The sequence below is a fragment of the Pezoporus flaviventris genome, unplaced genomic scaffold (genome assembly GCF_033815535.1).
Source record: "Pezoporus flaviventris isolate CSIRO_AGI_PZ_B2104156 unplaced genomic scaffold, CSIRO_AGI_Pfla_v1 ptg000036l, whole genome shotgun sequence".
Lineage (NCBI taxonomy): Eukaryota > Metazoa > Chordata > Aves > Psittaciformes > Psittacidae > Pezoporus > Pezoporus flaviventris.
The window spans coordinates 38,036,543-38,062,467 of NW_026892584.1; the positions used below are offsets into that span (position 1 = coordinate 38,036,543).

General features: G+C 41.7%; 1 protein-coding gene across 4 annotated transcripts in view; it reads right to left on the reverse strand.

Moving 5' to 3' along the window:
- The window catches only part of BCL11B (BCL11 transcription factor B), a 91,936-nt gene that overhangs the window by 24,052 nt on the left and 41,959 nt on the right, over nucleotides 1-25,925 (reverse strand). For 2 of the 4 annotated variants that reach the window (XM_061463957.1, XM_061463958.1), the window contains exon 3: nucleotides 25,056-25,271. The exons of the other annotated variants lie outside the window; for them this stretch is intronic. In XM_061463957.1, coding sequence (XP_061319941.1) covers nucleotides 25,056-25,271 — 216 coding nt within the window. The remainder of the gene's footprint in view (nucleotides 1-25,055; nucleotides 25,272-25,925) is intronic. 4 annotated transcript variants of the gene reach the window in all.

Genomic DNA, 25,925 nt, shown 5'->3' on the forward strand with positions numbered 1-25,925 from the left:
CCAAATCTTTTTCATGGGTCTATTCTAACAGCAGTAGCCCTTTTCACTGGAGGATGGATTGTAAGATAATTGATTTTGATGCCACTACGTGTGCCCTTGCTTTAGACTCAGGACATATAATTCACATGGAGGTCAGTTATCTCATAGTGCAGTCCCCAGTGGCAGAGTCTATGGCTTAAAAAGATCCTATGTTAGAAAATGTATATCATTATCACAGGCCGGCATTTGTTTCCAAACAAAAATGTAAGGGTAAAATTGCTTATTACCTACCCACATAAACATACGGATGGATGCATGTGTGTAGAAGATACATATTGAATATAAAAGGAATATCTTGAATATATATCTATTTGTACAGGAATGTCTGTAACTCTCACCACTACAGTATCTTTGATGTAGATGTAGAAAAATGTACATCAAGGACATTTAGTTCTGCCCATTTAAATAAACAAGGCAAATAACTGTCTGTAGAAGAAATGCAGCCTAGAATCTGCTAATTGTTTTTAAACTCTGAGCTGCATTAAGCCTTCTCAGATCCTTGAGTATCTTGACAATACTGAGTCAGCGTTCACGTATCATCCATAATTGTTAACTAGCCACCCCAGATGGAAACTACTAGTAATAAACCTCAACCTGATTAGATTGTCCCAAGATTAAGTTTTCTGGCTGATAACTGAATGGGGGTGGTCAGACATGAATTTGCACATCTCCATTTAGCAACAGAGGCCCAGAAAAATGTTGCAGTATTCTAAAGAAAGCTATTCATAGGTAACTAAACCCCCCACAAAAGACTTGGCAAGCCACCCTGAGATCATACTGCCAAATTCCAAAGAGGGGGTGAGTGCTTTCCAATCCCCAGCAAGCACTCAGGTTAGACTCTTTGGTGAGGTAAAGGTTAAATCAGTATCAGGTAGAGAAAATCAGTGCAAACAGTGGTATCTTTACCAGGCTGGGATTCTAGGCTACACAGTAAAAGGTAGTTTGCAGGTAAGGGAATATGGCAGGAAAATCGGTCTACTGGAAAATACCACATTCCCTTTCTTCAGCCCAGCTCCCTGGGGCCTCTCTTACCAGCACACTCTTCCAATCTCCCTTTTTAAATCATGCTCAATTTCTGACCCCAGGTGAATGTTGAAAGTATTTACACCTTATCACTTACTACTCCATTTGTTTTTACCACCTTAAACACACAGAATATAGCCTCAGCCGTTTGAATACCAAGCCTCAAGTCAATGTCAGCCCCAGAGAGAGATTTGCCAGAAGACAGTGAAAGAAATTAGGAAAACTATCTTGGGAATGTGACTCACTGGGACATTTTAAAGCTAAATGAGACCTATGTTCCTTTTCAAAGTCAAGCTGAAAATCAGAGTTTCAAGATGACAGACACTTCCATCACTGCTGCTTTGTGTAGTTTATTGGCTACTTTTAAGCAGGGAAAAGAATGACTAGCAAAGATCATCTCCGGTATGCAGAACTTCAAACCTAGAACTATTAGCATCCTCTCCAGCATGAATAATTACAATCGATAAATTCACCCTCTTCATCCATCTAGAACTACTGTGTCCATGAAGAGTAAAGATATGCTGGAGGGATATGGGGAGTAACCCTCCTCACTGCACCACTCTCACTGAACTTACTTCTCATTATATTGGGCAGTAATTAACAAAAACAAAAAGACTAAAAAAGAAAATGTTGGGAAAAAAGACAAGACAGAAAAGGAAAAGAAAAGAAAAGAGAAGAAAAGAAAAAAGAAAAGAAAAGAGAAAAGAAAAGAAAAGAAAAAAGAGAAAAGAAAAAAAAGAAAAGAAAAGAAAAAAAAAGAAAAAAAAAGAAGAAAAGAAAAGAAAAGAAGAAAAGAAAAGAAAAAAGAAAAGAAAAGGAAAAGAAAAGAAAAGAAAAGAAAAGAAAAGAAAAGAAAAGAAAAGAAAAGAAAAGAAAAGAAAAGAAAAGAAAAGAAAAGAAAAGAAAAGAAAAGAAAAGAAAAGAAAAGAAAAGAAAAGAAAAGAAAAGAAAAGAACCCCTCCAGATCTTGCGAACTACGGGAGAGCAGGAGGCCAGGTCCCTGTAGAGTCTGGCTGGTTTAATAACGCTAGTAAGAAAACAAGAGTGGTAAAAAGAACGATCAGAGTGTTCAAGAGCAGTGAACAGAATATCAATCACAGCGCAACTGCCAAAACGCTGCCCGTTCTCCTCCTCACTGAGACACTAACTCCCAACAATTTGCTGCAGCAAAGGAGCAGATTTAATGAAACAACATGGCTGGAAGGGTTGTGGTGACAGGACGCCCAGCCACCGTGCTTCACAGCATGCAGGCACCAGTGCAGGGCAGCACGTGGGCTCTCACCTCCTCATAGGGTGCTGATCCTCCTCCTGCTCCCAAGCAAGACTGCAGTCCCAGAGCAGCCGTGCAAGACGCAGGGCCACAAATCTGCTCTCCCTCTACCCTTTCTCCTCTGGAGCAAACCCTGAGGAGGCAACCTGCATGTTTCAGGGCTAGGCTGGCTGTGGAATGGAGGATGCTCTACTGCTCACACTGTGGTGTTGGGAGGGACTTCACTCTTGCCTTAAAAAAAGCATTCAGAAGCCTCCAAAGATGCTGACTTTGCTTCCCAGAACAGCTTGCTGATGGTCAGGAAGACCTATTTCCAATCAAACTGCCCTTGGCAGGAGCCAGGGTGAATGGACTCAAGACCAGAGAGCCCAACACAAGTGACTGGAAGATTTTAATACTTCAGCTTTTGTCCCAAAATAGAATCATAGAATCACAGAACAGTTAGGGTTGGAAAGGACCTTAAGATCAAGTTCCAACCCCCTTCCATGGGCAGGGACACCTCACACTAAAAAAGTATGCCCTTCTAAGTTTTAACACAAGTGACTAGTATGTCCTACCTCTACTACTATGGCTCCGGCTTGATTTACAAACTGCTGAGTCTCCACCAGCATTCTCTACAGCCCCACACACTACATGCAGAAGACTGTGGTCCCATCAATTCAGTATGACATGAATTCTCACAGTGGAGTGATGCTTTGCACCGGGCTATTGTCCACAAACCATTATTTGCTCAGAAAACAAACAAAAGAAGAACATTGGAGATAGCTTTACATGATACTTTTCTGATTCCTGAAAATGTGAGATAATGAATAAAAATGTTCATTACAGAATTATTCACTTTTCTCCATGATTCACGTCCCAGTAATTACCGTGACCAGCCTAATAAAAACTGCTACAAAACGAAGGTCAACTAGCAGTTAGAAGTGTTCATTTTCATTTCAATGTATTCATCTCTGGCTCCTAATGGCCTCATTTTCTCCTATGCTCTTTAATAAATACCACTGAATTACAGGTTAAATAGCTAAATTAAATTATTGCAATTACAGTGTGTGGAGCACTGAAACTGGTTTACCTTTCCCAGTTCAATTAGAGGGGAAGTTTCAACAGCCTGAGACTCCTGATTGCTGTCAATATCCTGAATCACTAGGAATCTGTGCTAAAGGCCAGGTTATTTGGTTACAGACTGGGTAATTTCTACACCCCTCTTCCCTCCTGTATAGAGAGGATGACTTGAGTGCTCTCAGCTAAAACAAAATGAGGCAATCAAAGTATTTTTGGGAAAAGCAGCCACAATGCATAATTGATTCTTTTTGACTGAAGAGAAGGAAGCCTTGAAGTGGCTGAGGCTGAGGGACTGTATAGGAAACAACAATCTTCTTCCTCTAAAGGAGACGCAAGTACATTTTAATAAATATGAATGCTTAACCTGCCATCGGCCCACAATTATTTTACATGTACAAATTAAACATGTTCTTCATTATTCAAAAATATTCCAGCATTTGTTGATGTTGCCCCTTCCACAGGCTTAATTATTTAACATCCCCTTATAAGAATGAATATCTTAATAATAAGGACTATTGGAAGATAAATATTAAAAAAAAAAAAAAAGAACAGGTTTGTTTCCAAAAGATCCCAGAGCATGCAGTGATATTTGTTGTGGAAGAGCTCCCCCTTACTTCTTCACTCTCATGTTTGCAAAAAGCACCAAAAAAAAGCTATCAAGGATGGGGGATTCTTTCCTGCATTCATAACAGGACATGAAACACAGGCACACTCAGAGATACTCAGAATACAGTTAGAATGAGAGACTGAAATATTTTGACTGCTTATTGCTATTTCTAGCACCCAGGGGAGAGGGAATCTGTGTCTTCCACCAAAATCCACATGTTCAGAGCCATTTGTTTTGTACTGTATTTAAACAGAGAAATTATACTGTCACTGTGAGTAAAGTGAGGTGGACCATGCAGCTAAATCACTTACAGGCTTGGATTCTTCTTTCTTAGAACACCTACGGGAAGAAAAGGATTTACTTTGTGCCAAGTTGAGGAGCCACATTAAAACAGCCAAAGTAAAAATACATATACTCATTAAGGTCATTGGAAGCATACACAATATCCTGTTTTATTATCTCATCTTTAATATGTTTTGCCACTACAAGTATTTAATTCATGGTAATCAACTGAGTGTAAGCAAGAACAGAATACGGCCAACACACCGAAACAGAGTTGGGATTAATATGAATGTTCAAGAAGGGGACACTGACAGGGACACAATTGTGAATTAAAAAGAGTTCTTGCATGTGCCACATCAAGGCTGTGGAACATAAACATGATTTTGCCTACTAGATACAGGGTTGGGTTTTATTTGAATGTAGATCCTGCTGCAAATAGCCTTAACAAGCCACAGTATTGCACTGGTGATTGCTCTAAGTAGCTTGAGTAGAACTGTAGCCCTATCGTATTTTCTACAAATTATAAACTACACTTCTCATGAACTTGGTTAGAGAGACAGATTTCGCATGTGAATTAGCAAGAGATCAAATCTGCAACCAGGTAACCTTCAGTGTGGAGCAGATCCTGAATGTACTTTATAACAATGCAAAAACTAATTAGTGGCAGCACCTAGAGCCCTGAAGGAGAGGAAAGCGCTGTATAGCACTTTGAGTGACTCAGCAGAGAAAGACAGAAATGCAAACACAGAAAGTACTACCAAGATCACTGTGAAGTCCGGAGTAAAGAGTACAAGAGGGCTCAGTGCATGTGTGAGTAGAGGAAGACTGAAGTATGAGAAGATCTGAAGGTGTTAATTTCTCAGACTCATCCTCTAAGCAAACTTGAAAGGTTTGATTCTCCACCCACCCTTCCTCAACCTGAGAGTAGGGTTTAGTTTACATGCAATCATGTGAACTGAACCCAGTAGGGCTTGAACAGTTCTAGCCAAAACTGTACCAATGGAAATGAAATGAGTGTTTTGTGATAGCTGATAAATTAGGTTACATCTCTCCAACTGTGAAGTGCATTCATTCTACAATGTATGCTTCCACTCCTTTCCTCCCAGGTCTAAGAGGGCATCTGTAACACCCCAAAGCTGAGTGACCTATGTCTGGACTTTCAGATCCTATTTGGATTCTAGCTGGGATATGCATGGCATAGAAGAGACAATTGGAAGGCTTTTCTTATGTCCATCACATTAAACAGTTCTTAGAGGATAACTGTACCAGCCAAGCAACGTTGTTGATGTAAAAAGCCCATTCCTTTTCACAGGACACCACAGATCTTACCTTACAGATGTGATGTACTTATAACAAGTTTGAAGACCACAGACTAGAGCTGTTCAGAACAGTTACCAAGATTCTTGACAGCCAAGATGTCTTGTGTTAAGAGCTGAATTTCAGTGAAGTTTCATCAGAAAAAGTATGCAAGACAGAGGGAGTTGCCTAATGGTCGGGGACCTGCCCTAGTACTCATGAAACTCATATTCAACTGCTTTTGTCAGATTGCAAATGGTCTGGGAGAAATATGCTGAAACAACATTGATACTGAAACAGAAGCCACAGGATTTGAACCAAAATATCATGGGTTTGCCTAAAAAGATGAAAACAAAATTACATTTCTTAGAAATCTTTCAGTTTAGGTTTCATTCCAGTAGGAAGAAAAACACAATTTGAAACTTTAATAATGGATGCAAAGCGAACATTTGTTATTCTTCTCAATTCTTAGGATGAAAATGCTTGTGAAAAACCTGACAGAAGCCACCATGAAGTTTCTGAGGAGTTGAACAGACCACAGTTTCATACCTAGAATGTTTCAGAACACCAGTGCTAGCACCTAAAAAAGTGAAGGATGTCGAATTATTCTGGGCAATTTCAAGCTTTTATATGACTATGAAGTTCAAGTTTCCTCAGCTAGATGCCAAGTAGGAAGGAATAGTGAATTAGTAACAGACAATAAAAGGAAACGTAAAATGTACTTCTACAATTCCTTGAATTACAGAAAACAATCAAAGCTCAGACAACTTAGAAACATGAGGCAACACCAGCTTCTTTTTTGTTCTTTTTGTTTGACACTGTGAAGCATACTTTGTACCCTCTAGGGTGAAACCTTTATTATGCTCCCTAGGGAAGAAACACCAGCTTGCTGAAGTCACTTGTTCTCTCATGGCTGAATTGCCACTCCCTTCTCCAAGGTGAAGAGAAAGGGCAGTATCACCATAATGCACTGTCGAGATCTCAACAATTTCAAGAGACTCCAAACCAGCCTCTCAGGGCTGGTGGCAAACTGCATTGCCTATTGCCTGAGGGAGGGCAGCAATAATGTCTAGAAACCTCTCTAGGGCTGACAACTGTATCACCATAGTCAGGTGCAATTATGTGCTGGAGTAGCTAGCAGGAAAGGAGATTGACAGTGACCAAGAAGAGTAGAAAGGACTGGGAGAAAGCAGACCAAATATTAGCAACGCAAAGTCAATGCCTAGATTGCTAAATCTATGCATTACACAAAGGACCTCCTTTGGCAACTGCTACCCAAGATGACTAATGTTTGCTCATGCTGACTTCAATGAAAATGAAGTGCTTGAGAAACTGCTACCTAGGGTGAGGAAGGGTATGTCTACATGGTATGTGGCAGGCTGGCAAAGGCTCACCCTGCCTGCACTCCAAACTGGCCAGACGCAAGCCAGCACCAATGCAGAGGACATGTAGCTGTGGTTTAGTGCAACCCCAAACCCAAGCTAACAAGCCGTTCAGAGAGACAGGGCTGGAGCTCAACATCCTCACTGATGCAGCTGTACAGCTTCTGGTGCAGGCCTGGCTTGTGTCCAGTTGGCTTGAAGCTCGGGCAGAACAAGCTCATGTCTGCTTGCAAAATACTGTGCACACCTACCTTCACACAGCTCTGACTTTCGCCCAAGAGGCTGCAGAAATGAAGAAATCCCACATAAAGCAGCCATTCTAGATTCTTGGCTTCTTCAAAACCCAGAGACTCACACTGTAGAGCCAACCCTGTTTTTCCTAGGAGGCTCCAGGAATCAAGTACTGAATCTTAACAAAATAAAATTAGTTTTATTTAAATCTTTCAGGTCTCCTCTTTTAAAAATCCTATGATTTGATCAGAAATATTCCATGCATAAGTTTTAGCCCCCCTAAGTAGAAAATTTTAGGTGCACTTTTGTCATGCATTTCAATTCTGACTACCTTGGGCCAAAATACTCCTGTCTTCTGCAAGATAATTTGATAACTGCTGACCTGGATTACGGACCTAATCCAAACCCAGAGCAAATCACTTTCAACCATACATTCATTTTATTCCTGTTGTTCATGTAGCGACATGACCAGGCAAAGATTTCTAGAGGCTGAGAACTTACTAACCAAGTCTGTGCCCAAGCCCTGTAGGGCTTTTTTTTCTGCCTGTAAAATGGTCATACTCACCTGTGAGGGCTGACTGGGAGAAACCACAAAGACGAACTATGCTGCACAATCTCAGGCAAGTTCCAGCATTTTTAAGGATTATCACTCCATTTCTAAACCACCAAAAGACTGCACTTCAGAGATCAGAGTCAAGAAACACTATACTCTCTGACCCCTACACAGATTAAATTCTTAGGAATCTACATGTCAGCATGAAGACCACTATTCATAAGTAACAAACCTGGACACTGTACCCTGGTGCTTTCAATCAAACCAGATTAGCTACACCCATTACCAAAAATAATGACTAATGAAATGACTAAGAGGGATGGGTAACTGAAAAGCAGAGGCTGCAGGAATGACACAATACTGTGAAGCATTAATTCTGTCAGGGAGCCTGTTTGAGTATTTTATATCCTTTTCTCTTTGGGAACACAGTGCCAACCCAGTCTGGTCATTTTATTACATAGGAAAGGGGAATTCCTCCTTGCAGCACAACCTCATTGCTGCAAAGGAAAAAGTAAAGTCATCCGGAACAGCAACAAAATGTTAAAGCAAGCTTGTGTATTAGAGCTTAAAGTGCAACTCAGAAAAGGTAGCAAATGACAACCGAATCAGAATCTTCTCTTGCTACTTATATTACACACATGTAAGAAGACAGAGAAGCATGGCAGTGGCAAAAATGAGTGGACTGTGCCAAACTTTCTCTTACTGCCCTTGCCCAAATGCCCTGTAGTCTCTTGAAATACAACTTTATGGCAGCCAGGGAGCAAGAAGCCTGATCTAATGCTCACTGAATCAATAGCAATTGATTTTTCTGATAACTCCCACGGACTTCGTCTATGTCCTGCCCTGAAAGAGTTCATTTATTCCCTTGCTATTTCATCGTATTTCTTCCTAGAATGAATCTCCATGGGTTGAATTCCTCTGAACATACAAGTCTATTAGTCTATTCGCAATAATTCTGTTTAGATTCTTGCACTGCTTGCTTTATTCACATACCCGCTTTCCTGAGATTAAGCCTCACAAGTCCTTACTACAGAGACACACTGGGGGGAAAGAGAGCTAGCCAAGTTCACAGAGGAGCTGGGGGGGGGGGTGTGGAAAGGAGGAGGCAGCAGCAAGAAACCCCAATTTATGCTGGCTTCCCAGTTCAGCATTTGAGCTGCAAACCTATCCTTGCTGTAATACCTCAATTTTTTTTCTTTATAGTTTGCTCACTCTTCAAATTAGAAGTGCTCTGGGCTCCTTGGGATGAAAGGTTCTAAGTAAGTACTTACTGTTGTTATTATCATTGAGATTATTCACAAATAGATGTGTCAAGGTAGATTCAGAACAAGTTCTGCTGAGGCTCATGTATCATCCAGGCATCTACTGTTATATAGTATTAAGGTGTGAACAGGGAAAACCACATACCCAGTCAGTGCTGTGTTCAAGTGGCCTGCCAGTTCCAGCTAATCACCAAGTTATTTACTTTGAGTTTATTAGGCCGAAACTGCCACTAGCTGTTGGCAGCCTCTAATATTTACACGTTACTTTCTGGGGTCTCTTCAAGCACTGCTGTAATAAAAAAGCTATTTCTTCCAGGTTTATATGCAAGAATTAACACAGAGAGCACCACACAAGGCCAAGCCAAATTCTGATCTCAGTTACAAGTGTGCAACCCCACTGATTTCCAGTGGCTTAATTTGCAATGGTCTTGAGCTGCTGTACCTGAGAGCACAATTTGAGCCACCCTTCACAGAGAGGAGTAACAGTAGTATCTCTTACACACACGTGACTATTTTAAGCACAGTAACACTAGACAAACATCACTCACCATCAATGGCCTCAAGTCTCCTTTCCATCACATCCAATAAATCTCAGGATGAGCAATTCCTCAAAAATTAGCCTAAACAATTCTCATTTTATGTTTCTGTAGCTTTTTATTATTTTACTATTTGAGCACCTCAGAAACTTCCAAGTTTTTCCTGACAACACTCTCATCAGAGAATGAAGAGTTGGAATTCCTTACTGAATTGGTGGAAGACTTTCCATGGTGACTTTTCCAAGATCACAGGGAAATTTCAGTGAAGGCTTGCATTTAGATTTTCCAAACTGTAGGAAATAGGACATCTAATACAAGAATCTCCTTATCAATACTTTTCACTAGATAGCAATAAAAGAATAAAGCAAGTTCTCAAATCCACTGACTGTTTTTCAACATGGATTTTTCTTTTTTAGCCAGATACAGGGTCCTTACATTGATATCACTGGGGACTCCTGGACAGGAATGCTTTCATTTCTTCCACCTGTAAAGACCTGTTGCTGGTCTCCTAAAGCTGCCTTTTCCAAGGAACACTCCCTGTGCAGTGTTCTCCTTTGATTTTAGATGCATGATTAAAAACTTACAGCCACGCCCTCAGTTGTGTAAGGAAAACAAAGTATTTGCCCATGCAGACCAAAGATGCTGAGCCTCTGATGTGCACGGGACTATGTGCTCCACATGAAGTTCCCAACCACTTAACACCTTCCCATTGCCAACACAAGGGAGTTCCGCAATTTGCTCAGGGCCAGGCACACCTTCAGTCATAGGAAAACCTGCTAAGAAGCAGCCAGAGCAAACCAATACTGACCCCTAGCACATGTGTACTTGCTCTAGTGACCACTTCCAGAAACAACAAAAATACTGCAGACAAGCCCTGCTCTGCAAAAATTACATATTTGCAGATCATTCAGCTGGCTGAGCTCATTGCAATGAGGAAAGCCACCATATTACAAAGGACACCTTTCTTTACAGATTTGTTCAAGGATGTCTTCTATCCAGTGTAAGGATATAGGAACAAGAAGTTGGGAGACTGCACAAAAGAAACTCCAACAGTTTTTCCTGAGTGCACTGTAAGCTGTGCCTCATCTCTAGACCTCAGTCCTGGCTATCCTCCACAGAAATTAATTTACCATGTGCTGCAGACTGACCAGTAATGGTATCAGCCACAAGTATCTCACCAGCTTAATTTAGGACAGTCATACTTGCATTAATTACATTTCTTCTCTCTAAGAAAAGAAAGCTAAGAGAGTGAAGAAGGAAAACAGAGAAGTAAAGGAATACAAAAAGCAGGCTTTGTTTTTTAATAACTTGAAAACGTGACCTGCTAGGGAGTAAGCTACCATTTATTCTACTTTAGGCCACTTTGAGATTTCCAGTCACTTTGTGAGGTATCAGTTGGGAGCTGCTGACATTATATCACAGACAGGTTAGCAAAAGTCATCAGAAACAATCTAACAGGGCAAGGTTTACCCTAGTAAAGAATAGTTAACTTAATTGAAAAAGTTTCACTGCTTAGTTCAGTACTGTGAAACAAAATCCAAGGATTTTAAGAAATAATAATATCCAAATTAATATTGTTAGAGTTACAATCCAAATGGAAAAGCTAAATGTAAAACCAGTCTCTCCTCTGTCTCACATGCCTGCTGTACATACAGTCCTATTCAGGTACCAGAGGATGGAAGGTCTCACTGGAAGCATTCTTTGCTGCAGTTTTGACATGACTACAGTACAGAAGCTGACTCATCCAGAGCTCTGGGATGCCAGTACATATCCTCCTCCATGACTCCATGTTCTTCCTCTGTCTCTTTTATCCTCCCCTCCTCTCTCTTTTTTTCTCCTCCTGCCATATACACATACCAACTCAGCCTGATTTAAGGACAGGAAGATTTGTGTTGGTCGTTACATCTCCATATGTCCATCTGTGAAACAGTGTTCTAGTCATAGACATTACCTGAATAGCTATTTCACAAAAAAAAAAAAAAAACAAACAAAATCAAAGTGACTAAATCTGCTAAGATAACTATTTTTGAGAAGAGTCCTTAAAAAGCAAGTGCTCTCTTGTCCCTACTGCCATTATCAGAAATGCCTGCCCTTGGCCAAAATTTCTCCTCCTCCACTCTGGCACTCACTGGCTGTTAACCTGCTGTTACACACTGTCCCGGGAGGTGAACCACAAAGGCCAAGAGAGAGCCACTTGTGAAAGGACCATAAAGCATCATGCATTACTAAACTGGAGAACCCATGCAAAAAGATGCTGTTTGTACCTGCTGTTATCTAAAAAGCTGTTGCACGTATTATGTGCAGGTGTATGTCAAAGTTGGCTGGACGCTAAAAAGTCTGATCTTGTGGCCAGGCAATTCCATCTTTTGCTCCTTTTACTGTCTGCTCTCCACAGACCTGCATGAACTCAGACTAGTGAACTCTGAAAAGCAATTGGCCTGATTTGCCAGAAATGCTTGAGCACCTAGCCAGTCCACAGATAGAAAAGTTATCAGCTTCATTTTTGTTTTTTTTTTCTGTGGGTTGAATTAACTGCAGAATCAGCACTGCACGTGCAATAGCACTGGAAACTGAACTTATCTGCCCTTGGATAACATACCAGTGCTACCCCCTGACTAAAAACTGAAAGACAAAGTCCTGGTTGTAATCAATTCACAGTGCATTCTCCTGAACTGGAATTTGTCAAGCACTTCTAACAATTTGAGGATAACACTGTCTTGTGTATAGATATTTCACAAGCAGAGAAAAAAACTACTGGGATACATTATTTGTTAACTCTTCACTCAGCTCATGATGGGTGTGTGACTCTGAACTGTATGTGGCATCTAACATCTCTCTTTTGATAGACAGCGATACCCTGGCAGCCTGCTCTCTGAGCCAGTGCAGACAAGGAATGGGCAGCACACGTTCATCAAACTAACATCTGCTTTCAGTTCTCATTTACAGATGCGGAATCCTTTCAACTGGACATTAATCATTCTCTACAGCAGCAATTAGATACTTGAGACAGATCAGAACAAATCGAATTAGCCTTATTTATTAAACAATAAAATCCTAAGGAGTAAATAAAAAAGACACCAGACCATCCTGTGTGTAGCAACATAAAAAGAAAATTAAGATACTGACACACAGGAGACTAAAAGCTTTCAGGTGCTATTTTCAAAGCCTCAACTGTAACGAAATAGCAGAGGGCTCTACTGCAGAATGCCTCATGGATTATTTTAGCAATAAGGTATAATTGAAAGGATTATTGTGAATGTAATGTTTCCCTTCCAAAAATTCCAGGAATGCAAAAATGACTCTCATCTGCACTGCGTGACTCATGTTTTTAATGCTGGAACTTCATTTTCAGTCATGAGGAATTCAAGCTCAGGAAAATGTTACCACAGAAATCCTCATTCAATCAACAAAGGAAAATATCTTTGTCTTTTGTTGCAGTTAAACAAAGCCTAAGAGTCATATCTTTGGAGAGTCTGGCTTGGTTCAGCTTCAGGCAATGGACATCTTGCACACCAAGGAGAGACACTGCCCTCCTGGAGGGATCAAACAGATCCCCCTGAGGAGCTCGCATTCTCCAGACTAGCTCAAACTTCAAGCAGCTTCCTCTTGCTGGGTTTCTCCAACTTAACATGGCAGACAGCTCTCAGCAAGCAAGGTGAGGGACTCTGCCACATTTGCCTGAAAATTAGTAGCAAAAGATCTGTAGATGACCACAAGACAAATCTGGACTGGTCTAGGGGAAGGCAAGCAGCTACCCACCGAACACCTGATACTCTATCTTTCTTCAATTTTCTTCAAAAAATGTGTTTGTATTTTAATGAGGAAAAAATGTAGTATGTTTGTTACAGAAAACTGGCAATGCCTGAGTGAAGAAGAGCTCTCATCGTTTAGATTACATGTATACACATCATTTCAGGGTTTTTTTGTAAGGAGATCTAAATGTTAAGCAGATGAAAAGTTTCATGAAAGAATGCCATCTGAGAATGTCAAACAAAATGATCCTCGTCTGCCTGTGCCATAGTTCATGAAGCCATCATCTGCTCCCATCCAGAAAGCCCCATCCTGCACTGGGCTGCCTTTGCTGCTGGAAAGCACCCAGGTAGGACAAGCAAGTCCAGAGGAAATGGGGCTCTGCTGCACACCTTGCAAAATTGTTCTGCTTTGTCACATCTCCTCTCAGCACCTGTTTAGGGTGTCCACAGGTGGGATGGAGGCTTGCATGGAAAGAGGGTATACGCTTTTTCCAGTGACTCTGTCAGACCTCTCCTTCTCCTTCAATATCCACAGCCTCCCATGCTGATCCTTCCCTCTCGCTTCTCCAGCTCTGCATGCACCTGACCATAGTAACAGCAGAGATACCATCTGGGGTTAGCTTATTACATGTTTATTACTTCTTTGTTTATTTCTTCAGAAATATAAACTGTTGTTACCTATGCAAGCCTGTACATCTAGCCCAGTTCTGGTTAGCCTTAAAAGCCCCAAATTGAAAATAGCCTAAAGATGTGAAGGATCGCAGCCAGCATTGCAGCCCAAAAGGGAGGCAGTTAGCTGAGGTATGGAGAGAGAACCATTGCAACATGCAGCATGTAGGGATTGTTTTATATTTAAGATTTCCTGGCTTGGAGGTACTATGTTAGCTAGTTAGATGTGGTTATAAATAGACGCGCCTGCTGACATTAATCACAATAATTTGGCAATGTGGCTACCAATGTGAAATTACAAAAGGAACAGGTATCTGGCAAACCTATGCTCAGTTTATCGTTAGCCAGATCATTTATCAGCCAGGGAAAATAACCTTTCCTGCATGTTCTGTGATCTCATGCAAACAGGAATCTGAGCAAGAGAGGGAGGAAGGGGCCTTGGTTTATTTGATTTGATTTTTCATTTGGTTCAATGTAACTTTAAGAAATATTAATCTGCTCCTTCGTTTAATTTCATCTGTACCACTGGCCAAGAGAAATGCACTAATTTATAAGTTGAAGCAAGCCTTGAGATAATGTCACCCACCATTCATCCAAATTTGTCACTAGCATCCCATTAAAGCTGTAATTATTTTTTAATTAAAACTAAGGAAGCTGGCATGCGTGTGCCTACTTTATACATCTGTTATGGGTTAAAATAGCTTTTAAAAAATGTTTTTTTAGACCGCAGTCTTTTGTGGCCATGGCCTATGCCAAAGAAAACGCAAACTTGCTTATTTTCTCCATGGGGCGCAACACTGCTTATGTGTGCCTGAACAGATTCGACTGGCCGTGAAAAGAATTCTAAATAAAACACAAACATGGAATTTGGCAACGCCACAGAAGCAAGCTTAAGACTAATTCCAGCATGCGGACGGCTCTCACACAGCAAGTCTGGCTCCACTATAAATGAAACCAGGCTCTGTAAAATCGCCAGTAAAGTTTGAGTTAGGATTTAAAGAGACAGCACCCTTATTGCAAGGTTTACGGGGGAAAAAAACACACATGCGCGTGCGCACACGTATACCCCAGCTTATTAAGGAAATTCATGCTACCCCAGTAAGTCTGTCCATTGCACGCTGTGTTTACTTTCAGCAGTCATTTCCACTTAAAAAAAAATGAGAAGTTAAAAATCAAAACACAAAATCCAGCAAATTCACTTTGGACTTGATTTTCAGGAAAAAATGCTGTAACTTACTGCAGGGACTACTGGCAGTGACAGCAATGAATGAAGGACCTACTTGATGGCAAAATTTAAATGATATTTTAAACACAGAAAGAACTATGAATGTTTGGGGCAGAGCAGGGGAAGAGAAAGGTGCAGACAGGGAGAAGTTCCACAGGTGGGGTGGCCACAGGCAGAGAAAGCCTCTTCCCATCAGACAGCCTAACAAGTAGGATGGTGACTCACTGAAACTTGCTGAGAAGGAGCTATATTGCAATCCAGCCCTGGGCTGCCATGCAGAGAGGCAAATCTAACCCTGGGGCAAAGAAATCCCATGGGTAATACCTCCCCAGTAGTCCCAGCTGGCCCCAAAGAGCAAAGACATCTGTGAAGGAAGAGTGAGGAGAAAGTGAAAAATAGCATTCACTCATCTTTACCTATTAAGGAGAAAACAAATTTAAGAAATCTCAGCTTATAATCACAAAATATGGCCTGGCAAGCTTAAAGGGAAAGGGCAAGGAGCAAATCACCTAAGGCAATGCTGCTGTCTCCCACACACTCTTCCTTACAGCTCTGGATGATACCAGGACACAGAATTAAAATTATACCTCAAGCAGCCACCTCAAACCCTGATCACCGGGTTTTCAGTCAAAAGAGAAGATCTGATGGCTAGAGAGCTCTAAATATGGGAACAGCTCAGACGTTTATGAGTGTGCTCAACTGCATTAATGAACGTTGACAGTAGTGGTGGAGGCAGGAGCTAGCACTACTGCAGCTTTCACACTGCTCCTCGTGGAGAACGTGCAGAGAAAGTACAAAGGAAATTGGCAGAGAGTTTACAGCAATTTCACAGGATTATTTTACAACTATTCTATGTATCTATTGATAATGATAGTAAAATATTTGGCTTCAATAGTCAATAGAGCTTTTAAGTTGCTACCTCAAATTTACAGTGGAGGTATGGTCAGTTGAAGGAGAAACCAGAAAAGAACAGGAAAAGAATATATTATTATTATTATATTTTATATGAGGTTTTGCAGAAAGATAAAGTTGCTCATTAATCTTGCCCTCACTGTAGGCAAAACCACAATGATCCTGTTCCCAGTTTAATCAACAGTTCACACATTTTTATAACGGATTTGGATTAATCAATCCGTAAACACTCAGACCTAATTTTTGAACAGAGCTTGCATTATAAGCCTGTCTGTGCCATAATAAATGAACTTGCTCTCTCCCTGTTCAAACAGAGGGGAGGAAAAAATAACCCAAATATCTGCTAGAAGATGCAAACTGAAAAATAGTTTCCCTGCAGGCAAAGGGTGCTAGCACTATGCTGAGGTCTTACAAGATTCCTTGAATATTTGTTTTCCAACCTTATCATAGTGGACAGTTTTAATGGTATGTATCTGATTCTTACCTAAATCTCTGTACATTCCTGAATTCCACAGGCAATGTTCATAGCTGGCACAACAGTACAACACCACTGAAGTCAGAAAACACCTCACAGAAAGATGCTCAACTAAGCATCCCCAGGCAGTCCCTAACCCAGCCATCAGTGGGCTGCTAGCATGGTATAGCATACCCTGGAAGCATCATGCTTGTCACGCAGCCATGGAAGAGATGTAAAGATCAGGTTTAGATCGGGGTCTCACATGAAATAATCTAGGTCAATACAGGACATGCCATGAAACAGTCTGACACACGGAAAGGACAGGATGCTCCCCTCATATTGCCAGGGGATGTACTGAAAATAATACATCTACAATTGGGTCCAAATAGCTAAGTGACATTTAAACAATCATAAAAGCTGCAGGTATGTTGTGCAAACTGGCCTCTCTCTAACCAGAGATTCTTTATGTTAATAGTAAAGACAATAATTTAGAACGCACCATTTCACGGTGTGATTCCAGCGCCTGTGTCTCCCCACCGCCTTGCTTAGTGCCTGCATTAACCTCAATCCAGAAGTCCCAGGACCTCTGACTCTTACAGCTGAATTCATAAAAAATGTAAGCCTTTGCTATGTGGGATTTTTGCTTGTTTCCTTCCAAATGCATGTTTTACTGACTCATTGAACCTGGCTTCCCCAGCCTGTGCTATAGCAGGTTGTGTTAGCTGGAAGAGGAACACAGAAGTGGTTTGATTAAGACAAAACCAGGAGGGAAATAAAGATAGCAAAGGCATGTACCATACTCTAGCCTACCAGATTTCTGTACACACTGCAAAAATGCTTGGGAAAAGCCTGTCCAAAAGAAAGCAAACAGAATAAAAACGTATGTTGCTAACAGTTGTTCAGCTGTTTACTGCTCAGCAGAAAGAAGGACCAACATGCAGCACACAGGAGCCCAGTGGGGCACACACGAGGTGCATCAGCATGGCTTCTTTGACTCAAATCCCTTTCTGAACATAAAGCATCCCATCTGAGCACAGAACTCTTACTTTTATCTATTTTTATGAAGCACTCAACAAAGAAAAAAGAACCCCGGGCCTCTGAATTAGGCAGCTCTGGAGGGACACAGGGTAATTTTTTCTGCAGCTCTCTGGCCTAAACCTGAGCCACCCCAGGAATATGTGATCCAATTCCTCTAGATAAAATAACATAAAGCTATTTCATTACAAAATGTACAGCGCCACACTGTTGCCTCCACTTTTCCCACTCTGGCTTGTGAACTAAGAGTGGTTCTCATTGCAACTACCTATACCATACACCATGACTTGCCCTACTTTCTTTGACGCTGAGCATTATATTTGTATACAAGAGATTTATCTCTGTTCTCACAAGCTGAACAGCCCAATTCACTTCCTGGCTCAGACAGACAAACACATCCGCAAATATCTATTAGAAAGAAGAAAAGTGCTGACAAAAAACTACTGCTGAAGGGGCAGGAGAAAACTCCATCCTGAATATGCCAGGTGAGGCTGTACAAGTGAACTGTTTAGCATATGCTATGTACAAATTAATGGAAATTTACTGAAAGAATAATTGCAAACATTTATGCCTCGTGAATGTGTATTAAAAAAAAAACCAAACACCTCTCAGAAAGCTGGTGCATTGTTCAACCAAAAGTCAAGGCACCTGACAAACACTACCCTTAATTTTATCGCTTTGTAGGTGATTGCTTCCTTCCTTCTCTTCCTGCATCTGATTTCTTCTCCTTTTAGGAAGTGTTCACCAAGAGGCATTCAACTCCCTGAAAAGGGTGGGAAGGAGGTGGCAGCAGAGAGAGGGTGGTCCTATCCTATCCTATCCTACAAACCATCCCTGCTGGTTACTCTGCTGCAGAAACATGAAAGCCATTCCTGTCTCTGCTGAATATGAACAGGCATCATACTACAACTTCAAGAACAGGTCTGCTCCTCCTTTGGACAACCAAGGTGTTTCTGGACAAAATGGCTGCTCAAAGCTACGGTAGTGCCCAAACCTTGCCTGTTAAAAGCCCCATTAAAGCAGTCTTTTATTTATGCTGGCGTCTTCTGGAAAGTACTGCACAAACACCAAAAGAAGACCCTGTGATTTATTTGGGTCTTCTGCCAAAGCAGCAGGCACCTTACTATCAGCGGTGCCTTTTTGTAACCAAGCTGCTCTCTCCCTTCCAAACTACTGATACTCCCAAACATATAATGAATCAAGTAAAAAAAGAGGTAAAAGGGTAATAAAGGAGGTTTTAGTAATGGGAACAAGGCACAAGAAAGGAGCCCTGTAAATAAATAAATGAAATAAAACCACAAAACTCAATGAGACAGAACAGAAATGTCTTTTGCTTGCTTTCTCATAACCTCCTCTTTTGCCTCATCTCCCGCCTGATACCACCAAAGTCTGTTTGTGCTTTAACAAAGATGGATCAGTTGCTGTGTTGTCCCCTGGTGCTTACCTATACTCCAAAGTCACCTATTCCTAACCCAGCCATCACTCAGCAAACTCTAAAAGGAAATAAATCTGTTCATTCCAATAAGCAAATTATAAAATCACCTTCATCCATCTTGTCCCTATATTTTTAAATTTGATTGTGGCTAGAGAATTGTGGGCTGGGAATTATCCTTCCCCCACTCACACATACACCCTTTAAAAATGCAAAATCTAGCCCTCTATTTCAATATTTCTGATGTCAGTGACCAGTGTCAGCTCTCCCCATACAGTAACTGCTTTAAAGCACTGCATACAGCACTGCATTAAAAATTAATTACACATGCTATTTTATTGATAGTGCATAATGTAATGAGCACCAGCTGTGCTAAACATCCAAACTCCTTTTTAAGACAGCTATAAAAAAAGAAAGAAACTGCACTTCCAAATGTTTCTCCTGTCAGAGGAGAAAAACAGCAACATCTTGGATGGATTTGAAACAGGATTCTTTGATTTAGCTCTCCATTTGGAGCGTTTGAAGAGTTCAGACTCTCGGGCTCATCATAGTGGTATGCGATCGAGTTAACTCTCTCAATGTTGAAGGCATTGTCTTCACTGCAGGCAATGTTGCCTTAAATTCTTTTGTCCCGAGATTATCAGATTCAGTTCCACCCGTTAATATTGTAATTAAGGACTTTTATTTTTTCCTGGTATGTCTGGAAATGGCAGGCATCCACTTTAAAGCACCTTTAAATATCATTATTGCTCCTGCTGGTTCTTAACTTGACATAATTAGGACTTACAAAGTCATACTGATCGGGCATCTGTCTAGAACAAAGCCTCAGCCATGCTCGAACTGCCAATGCCACTGTCCTATGCAGCACCCTAATTTTAGTTGCCTCTTCGCTGTCTTAAGGTCTCTTCATTGCATCTTGAAAAACACACCATTCAGTCAAAAAATCAATTTGTGATTAGATCCATCTATTTTGAGTTTGAATCTGATTTTAATATCTGGTGAGATGGAGAGCTGCATAGACAGACAGGTCGCATATGATTTTAATACTCAGATAGATGGATGAACACATAGATTGATAGATGAAACGATGGATGCATGCACTCAGACTGATGCATTACCGTTTGCAGTATATACATCTCACACACCCCTGCACTCTGTAAGTACTGTCTACAAAGTCAGTTCCACTGTAGCATGCATTAACTATTTCACTAAAACAAATAAATACATGTGACGATGACTGATAGGGCCATGTCTCCGGAATGTTAGCCCCTACTTTATGCAAACCTCTTCTTTATGCAGCAAGATGAAAAGATACATTTACAAAGGGTCTCAGGGAAACTACAGGTCTTTGCCCTCAGACACATATACCCAGTTCCTCTCTATCCTCTCAAAAAAACATTCAGTGCTGACCAGATATCAAGTATTAGTGGGCTCTTCATTCTTCTTTTTTTTTTTTTTTTTTTTTGAGATTCTACTCGACAAAATATGAAGAGTAGAATACTAGCCATCATCCTGGATTTCTGGACTTGATGAGTTGAAGGTTTTTGCTGGGTGAGTTTGCATTCTCCACTCTGATTACTGTTTTGTTTTCCATTGATCCTCCTGTGTTAATACAACACAGTCTGGAGTGAACAAAAGCTTGCTTCTCATTCTAGTAAGAAATGTGCTGAGTGCATACTATATCATTAACATAAAAGTTTTTGAAATAATACTACTTTCTAGACAGACTGTATTAATTGCATCAAGATTTTTACAGCAGGGTGGTCTAATCTAGCTCTTCTTATTGTCTGACTCCATTTTAAAACCAACACAATGAATACAGTGATATAATTGAAGGAGGGAAAAGTATTCTTTTTAAACCTATTATTTACTTACAGGTACTTCTTTTTCTGTACTGGCACTTTAACATTTGTTAAGAAAACACCAGACTTGTTAAATGGTGCTGTAAGTAGAATTTCAGTAGCCAAGTAAACCGATATTAACTTTACAAGATGACTGCATGATTTTCAAAACATCCTAATGACTAATACAGTTGATTCCTTGAAATAACAGGAGCTTGTTCCTGTCTTCTCTGCTATGGCCCCATGCATTTCTCTGTTTTAGACCTTAAAACTTCACAGCCATGTCCATTAATCACTGCTGTCCGCGCCCACATGCTGTTTTTATATATGCAACTAAGTATCGCAATGGCTTTCCACCTTCTTCCATCAACCTACATGTGGGAAGTAAGCAGTTTCACTGGTTAGCTGAATATATGTGTATTGGACAGATTTAATTATCTTTACAGAGGTATATAAAAACCTCACTCATGGGCCCAGGTCCAAAGATCTTGGATCAGGTATATATCTGAATTGTGGCATAGGGGATAAATTATTATCTGTGCCATTACAGTCCCCATTGTCTTATGCTGATTAGAATTCCATTTTGGGAGCTTTTGCACTGTAGTATCTTCAGGGCAGGGACTTCTTTCTTTGGAGAGCACACTGTAAAGTGCCACGCACTTCTGCGCTGAGATTTTCAAAGCTCATTTCTCGTTAACTTTAATGGGAAAGGGGCATCCAAATCTCTTAGGCAGCTTTGACAATTTAAGCCTTAATGTACAATATTAATAAATCAGCATCATAAAAACAGCCTTATGAAGATGTATTGTGAAAAAATAGCCCCACAAAAAGCATTGCAATGTATATGTGCCTGCATACGGGCATATACTTTTCTTTACATAATTACATCTCTCAACAATCATTTGCATGCCTCTGTTACGCAAAAAAAAAAACGTGTGTGTTTTACAGTTACTCTGAGCAGTTGCAATTCATTGAAATTAAATAAAAAGCAGGCTCAAAAAAGCACCCTAATCTGGCAAGGGGTAAAGCAAAATGAATGCTCTGCCCATTTATATTTTAGTTCCAAGCTACACAACCCTGTGAATTTCATGACTCTCTTCCAACTTCTAATTAAATAGGCACTAAAAACATTTAAACAGGAGAACCCAATTCAACAGACAGAAGCCTCTGAGACAAAAAAAAAAAAAATAAAAATAAAGAGACTGAGAGAGATTGTTCCAGTGGTAGATATATATATTTTTTTTTTAATCACATGGAAAAACACACACCTTTACTAGCAAATTCTTCATCCTGTGGTGCCCTGAACAAAAACGACTGAACAAAGATAGAGGGGACCAGGACCAGCATCAGCCAAGCAGTACGCTCGACACCCAAGTGGTCTTCCCAGCATTATTTACTGTGATAGAAATTACCACCAGCACGATTTCTAAAAATCACAAACACGTCTGGATGAAGCAGCATGACTTCCCCTGTGCATGACTGAACGTTACTCAGCATTCCAGGCAATTGTTCTTATCTTGATCAGAGATTTCCAAATGGAGTTTTCTCACACATGTACCTCAAATCCCACTGGCAGCCAGAAGTTTAGATTCTCCATGACAAAACTGCTGGGACCCCTGAGGGTCTGATTTGTGAGTGCCCAGCAGAGATTTGGGAGTACCTGCAACTTCAAGCCTTCAGAGTCACAGCCTCCTTGAGAACTGCACAGAAAAACTCCAGGTCCTGACTTAAATGAATGCTGAAAAACAGGAAAGGTAAGAAATGATGAAGGAGGGGGAGAGGCGGGAACTGATGATGGCTTTTGTTCAAAGAAGGAAACAATTCCTCAGAAGCAAGAACAGGGCTGACAGAATAAAAGGCTAATCAAGTCAGAAAGACAAGCAGATCTCTAAAGCGGGAGCAAGTGACTGTTGTAAATGTCTATATTAAAAAGAGAGGGCACAATGCAGGGATCATCACTAGATTATTAGCCGGCACAAAGAATTCACTTTTCTTTCATTTCCACAAAACCTTCTGGGAGCTAGAAAGATCCCATAACCCTTGCCACAGAGTTTAAACCATGTGCAGTCTCATATACAGTGATTACTATGGGAGCTAAGAAAGGGTTAAGTAGATATAATCTCTTTTTTTCAAGGGAAGAAAATGTTTCTTCCAAGCAGACCTTGACCAACTACTGTCATAAACATGTTAGCATGCTCTTTGATATAACCTATTCTCTAAGTGCCGCAGACTGCAGCAGTAATTACAGGAAGCCATGATAACACATCTCTCTCTCCACAGAGCTGGCATCACTCTCCCAGCAAACAGGCAATTCTGAAAATTCACAGTGCACAAATCCACAGCGAGAACTCAAAGTACGGAAAGTACAAAAGCCTTGCCTTCCCACATTCTTTAATAAGTTATTCCTTCCTTCCTTTTCTATTTTTAGTTGTACTTGCTTCCCTCCCCACAAGCTGCTGGCATCAGAAGCAACAGGGAACCAGGGCATCCAGTTCACTGCTACAACTACCTGCCTACTAAAAGCACCTGTGTGCATATTGCACCAGTGAAGACAGAGAACAGCAAAATATCAGTCAGTTCCAGTTTGGATTACTGGTGGCACAGAGGAAGAAACTGGGGAGGTACAGCAGCTATCTTAGTTTCTGATCCAGCACTCACTTTTGGAAGAGCCCTTCTCTGCACCTGTCTCAGGCAAGCTGGACAATTTGCTGAGGCTGATGAAGCACAGCCTTATTAAAACAGCATCCCCACACACTTAATATGGCAGTTTGAATTAGGAAATCTAACCAAATCCCATGGATGCACTGACTGCACCACATCACACAGCGCATTGTTGCAAGCCCACTCCTACATCCTGGCGCAAGTGGCAGGGTGCAGGCCGAGCCTCTCCCAGGAGGCACAGGAGCCTTCCTCACATGCCTTGAGCTTTACCCAGGGTCGAAAAGGGATCCTGCAGCATGCTCTCAGCCTCCTCCTGAGAACATTCATCTTTCAGGACCAAGGGCTTCCAAGATACAAATTTAAATTTCTTGCTTTTGTCTTGCTCTATTACAATGAGAGATGCACAAGGACATTACCATAAAATATAGTGTACTGCAGCCATGTGGTACCACTGCCTGCAGAAGGAACAGCTGAGTGCAGCAAAGTTTTGCCAGCTTCAGGAGGGCATGAGAAGCAATTTCCCAAAGGCTTTTCTCCTGACAGTTGTTGCTGTCTCTCTAAATCCTCTGGTCCTCACTCATCATTTATCCAGCATCGTTCTGGGAACTCCCTATTAAAACTCCATGCATGTTAGCATGAATGAGGGCTGCAGGGTTTGGCCCACCACAGTGAGACTCCGTAAACACTTGTGGATTTTGCCACGGCTGCATTTTCCTTTAAGCACTCCCCATTTTCACCTCTCCAGCCCGCAGCTCACCATAGACCCAGTCTTGCAACTGAGCCACGCTCTGAAACACCCACTGATTTCAAAGAGATTGCTGGGTCTGAAATTATGGGGTCTGGCAACAATATGTCCGTGTCCTCTTTGGCTAGCTTGGTACACCCTCATTTCCACATCACTTTCCCCTCCTTGCGGTGACAAAAGTCAGGCATCCAAAAGGAATAAAGGGAAAGAAAAGCTGACAGGGGAGAGGCAAGGGATCCATGGCAAGTTACCAAGGAGTGTTTCCTCAAAGCAAGGGAGACAATGGCATGGAGCACATACATCCTACATGCACATGGATGCAGAGGAGAGCTTTTAATACAAATGGTTAGGGAGGAAGGAAAAAAAAGGAGGAAAAAAAAAAAAACAACAAACCAGCCTCAGATGTTAAATGTTATCCAATTAAGCTTTAAATAAACACCCCAGAGAGATGAAATCTTGATACTGGGGTATCACGTTCTGTGAGGACTCTCAAACATTTGTTCACAACGTGGCACAAACAGCCCAGCAGTGGCCACTGGTGACAGCTGATGGTGGGCAGGCAGGAGGGGAGGGATGCGGAAATGGAAGGAGTCGCAGGCCCTTTCCCACTCCCCATCCTCCACCAGGATGGAGGGGGAAGAAGGGAGGGAAAGGGGGTCGTTAAGGACATTTTCTCTGCCTTCCCCACATGACCCAGCGAAGGCAGCTCTCCCACAGCAAAGACGACATCACTTGGCAGCACTACTGACCTTCAGATAGCAACAAAAAAAATGTTTCTATTACCTGACAACTGACAATGACATCCAAATGTGCCTGACGTCTCAGTCTGAATCTCAGTCTGAGTCCCGCCAACTGAGACTGCACGTGCACCACAGCAGGGCAGGCTAAGGCAGGGCGGGAGGGAGGCCAGTGCGCGGAGAGGTGACGTGATCACGGATGTGTGAGGGTGGGAGGAGGCAGCTATGGGAGCCCCCAGCAGGTTTGCAGGCCTGGACGGCCCTGGAGAAAAAACAATAGAAAAAACTGTCAGTTGGATCTAAGTCTGAAGGGACACAGGAGGCATCATCAGGGGAAACAGGCGAGGCGGGTGCGGGCTGCCTAACGCGCAACACACTTGGTCTGAGCCTCTCTCTGGGTCTGGCTGAGGCTGGCACGCTCACACCAGGTGGGGGAAGAGCAAGAAAAGACCTCGGGGACCTGCAAACCAGAGCTGGGGGCCTGGGGGGGGGGGGGGGGGGGGGGGGCACAGAATGGGGAAAAATTGCTACGGAGGGGGGTGACTGGCCATGGCACAGAGCAGAGACAGAGACAGTGGACATCACCACCGGCACTTGCTCAGGAACTGAATCAAAAGGGGGATTATTGTTTATATGGCTGTGTTAATGCATTGAGCTGACACAAAACTGAGCAGGCGTTCTGCCGAGCCGCTATTGAAGCACGCTCCACGCACCAGCCTGGACAAAATGTGGTGACTTCGAGCTCAAATGGCATCAGTGAGATGCCAGGAGCCGAACTCCCAGAAGGAAGCACTGGCGGCTGCTGTGCTGCTTGAGTTGCTGCCAGTTGTGCATTTTGCATGCCCCAGCTATGCAGGCTGCTTCCCTATTGAGCCTGCGAAGGAGGGAGCAACCTCGCTCCTGGTAGCTAAAAGAT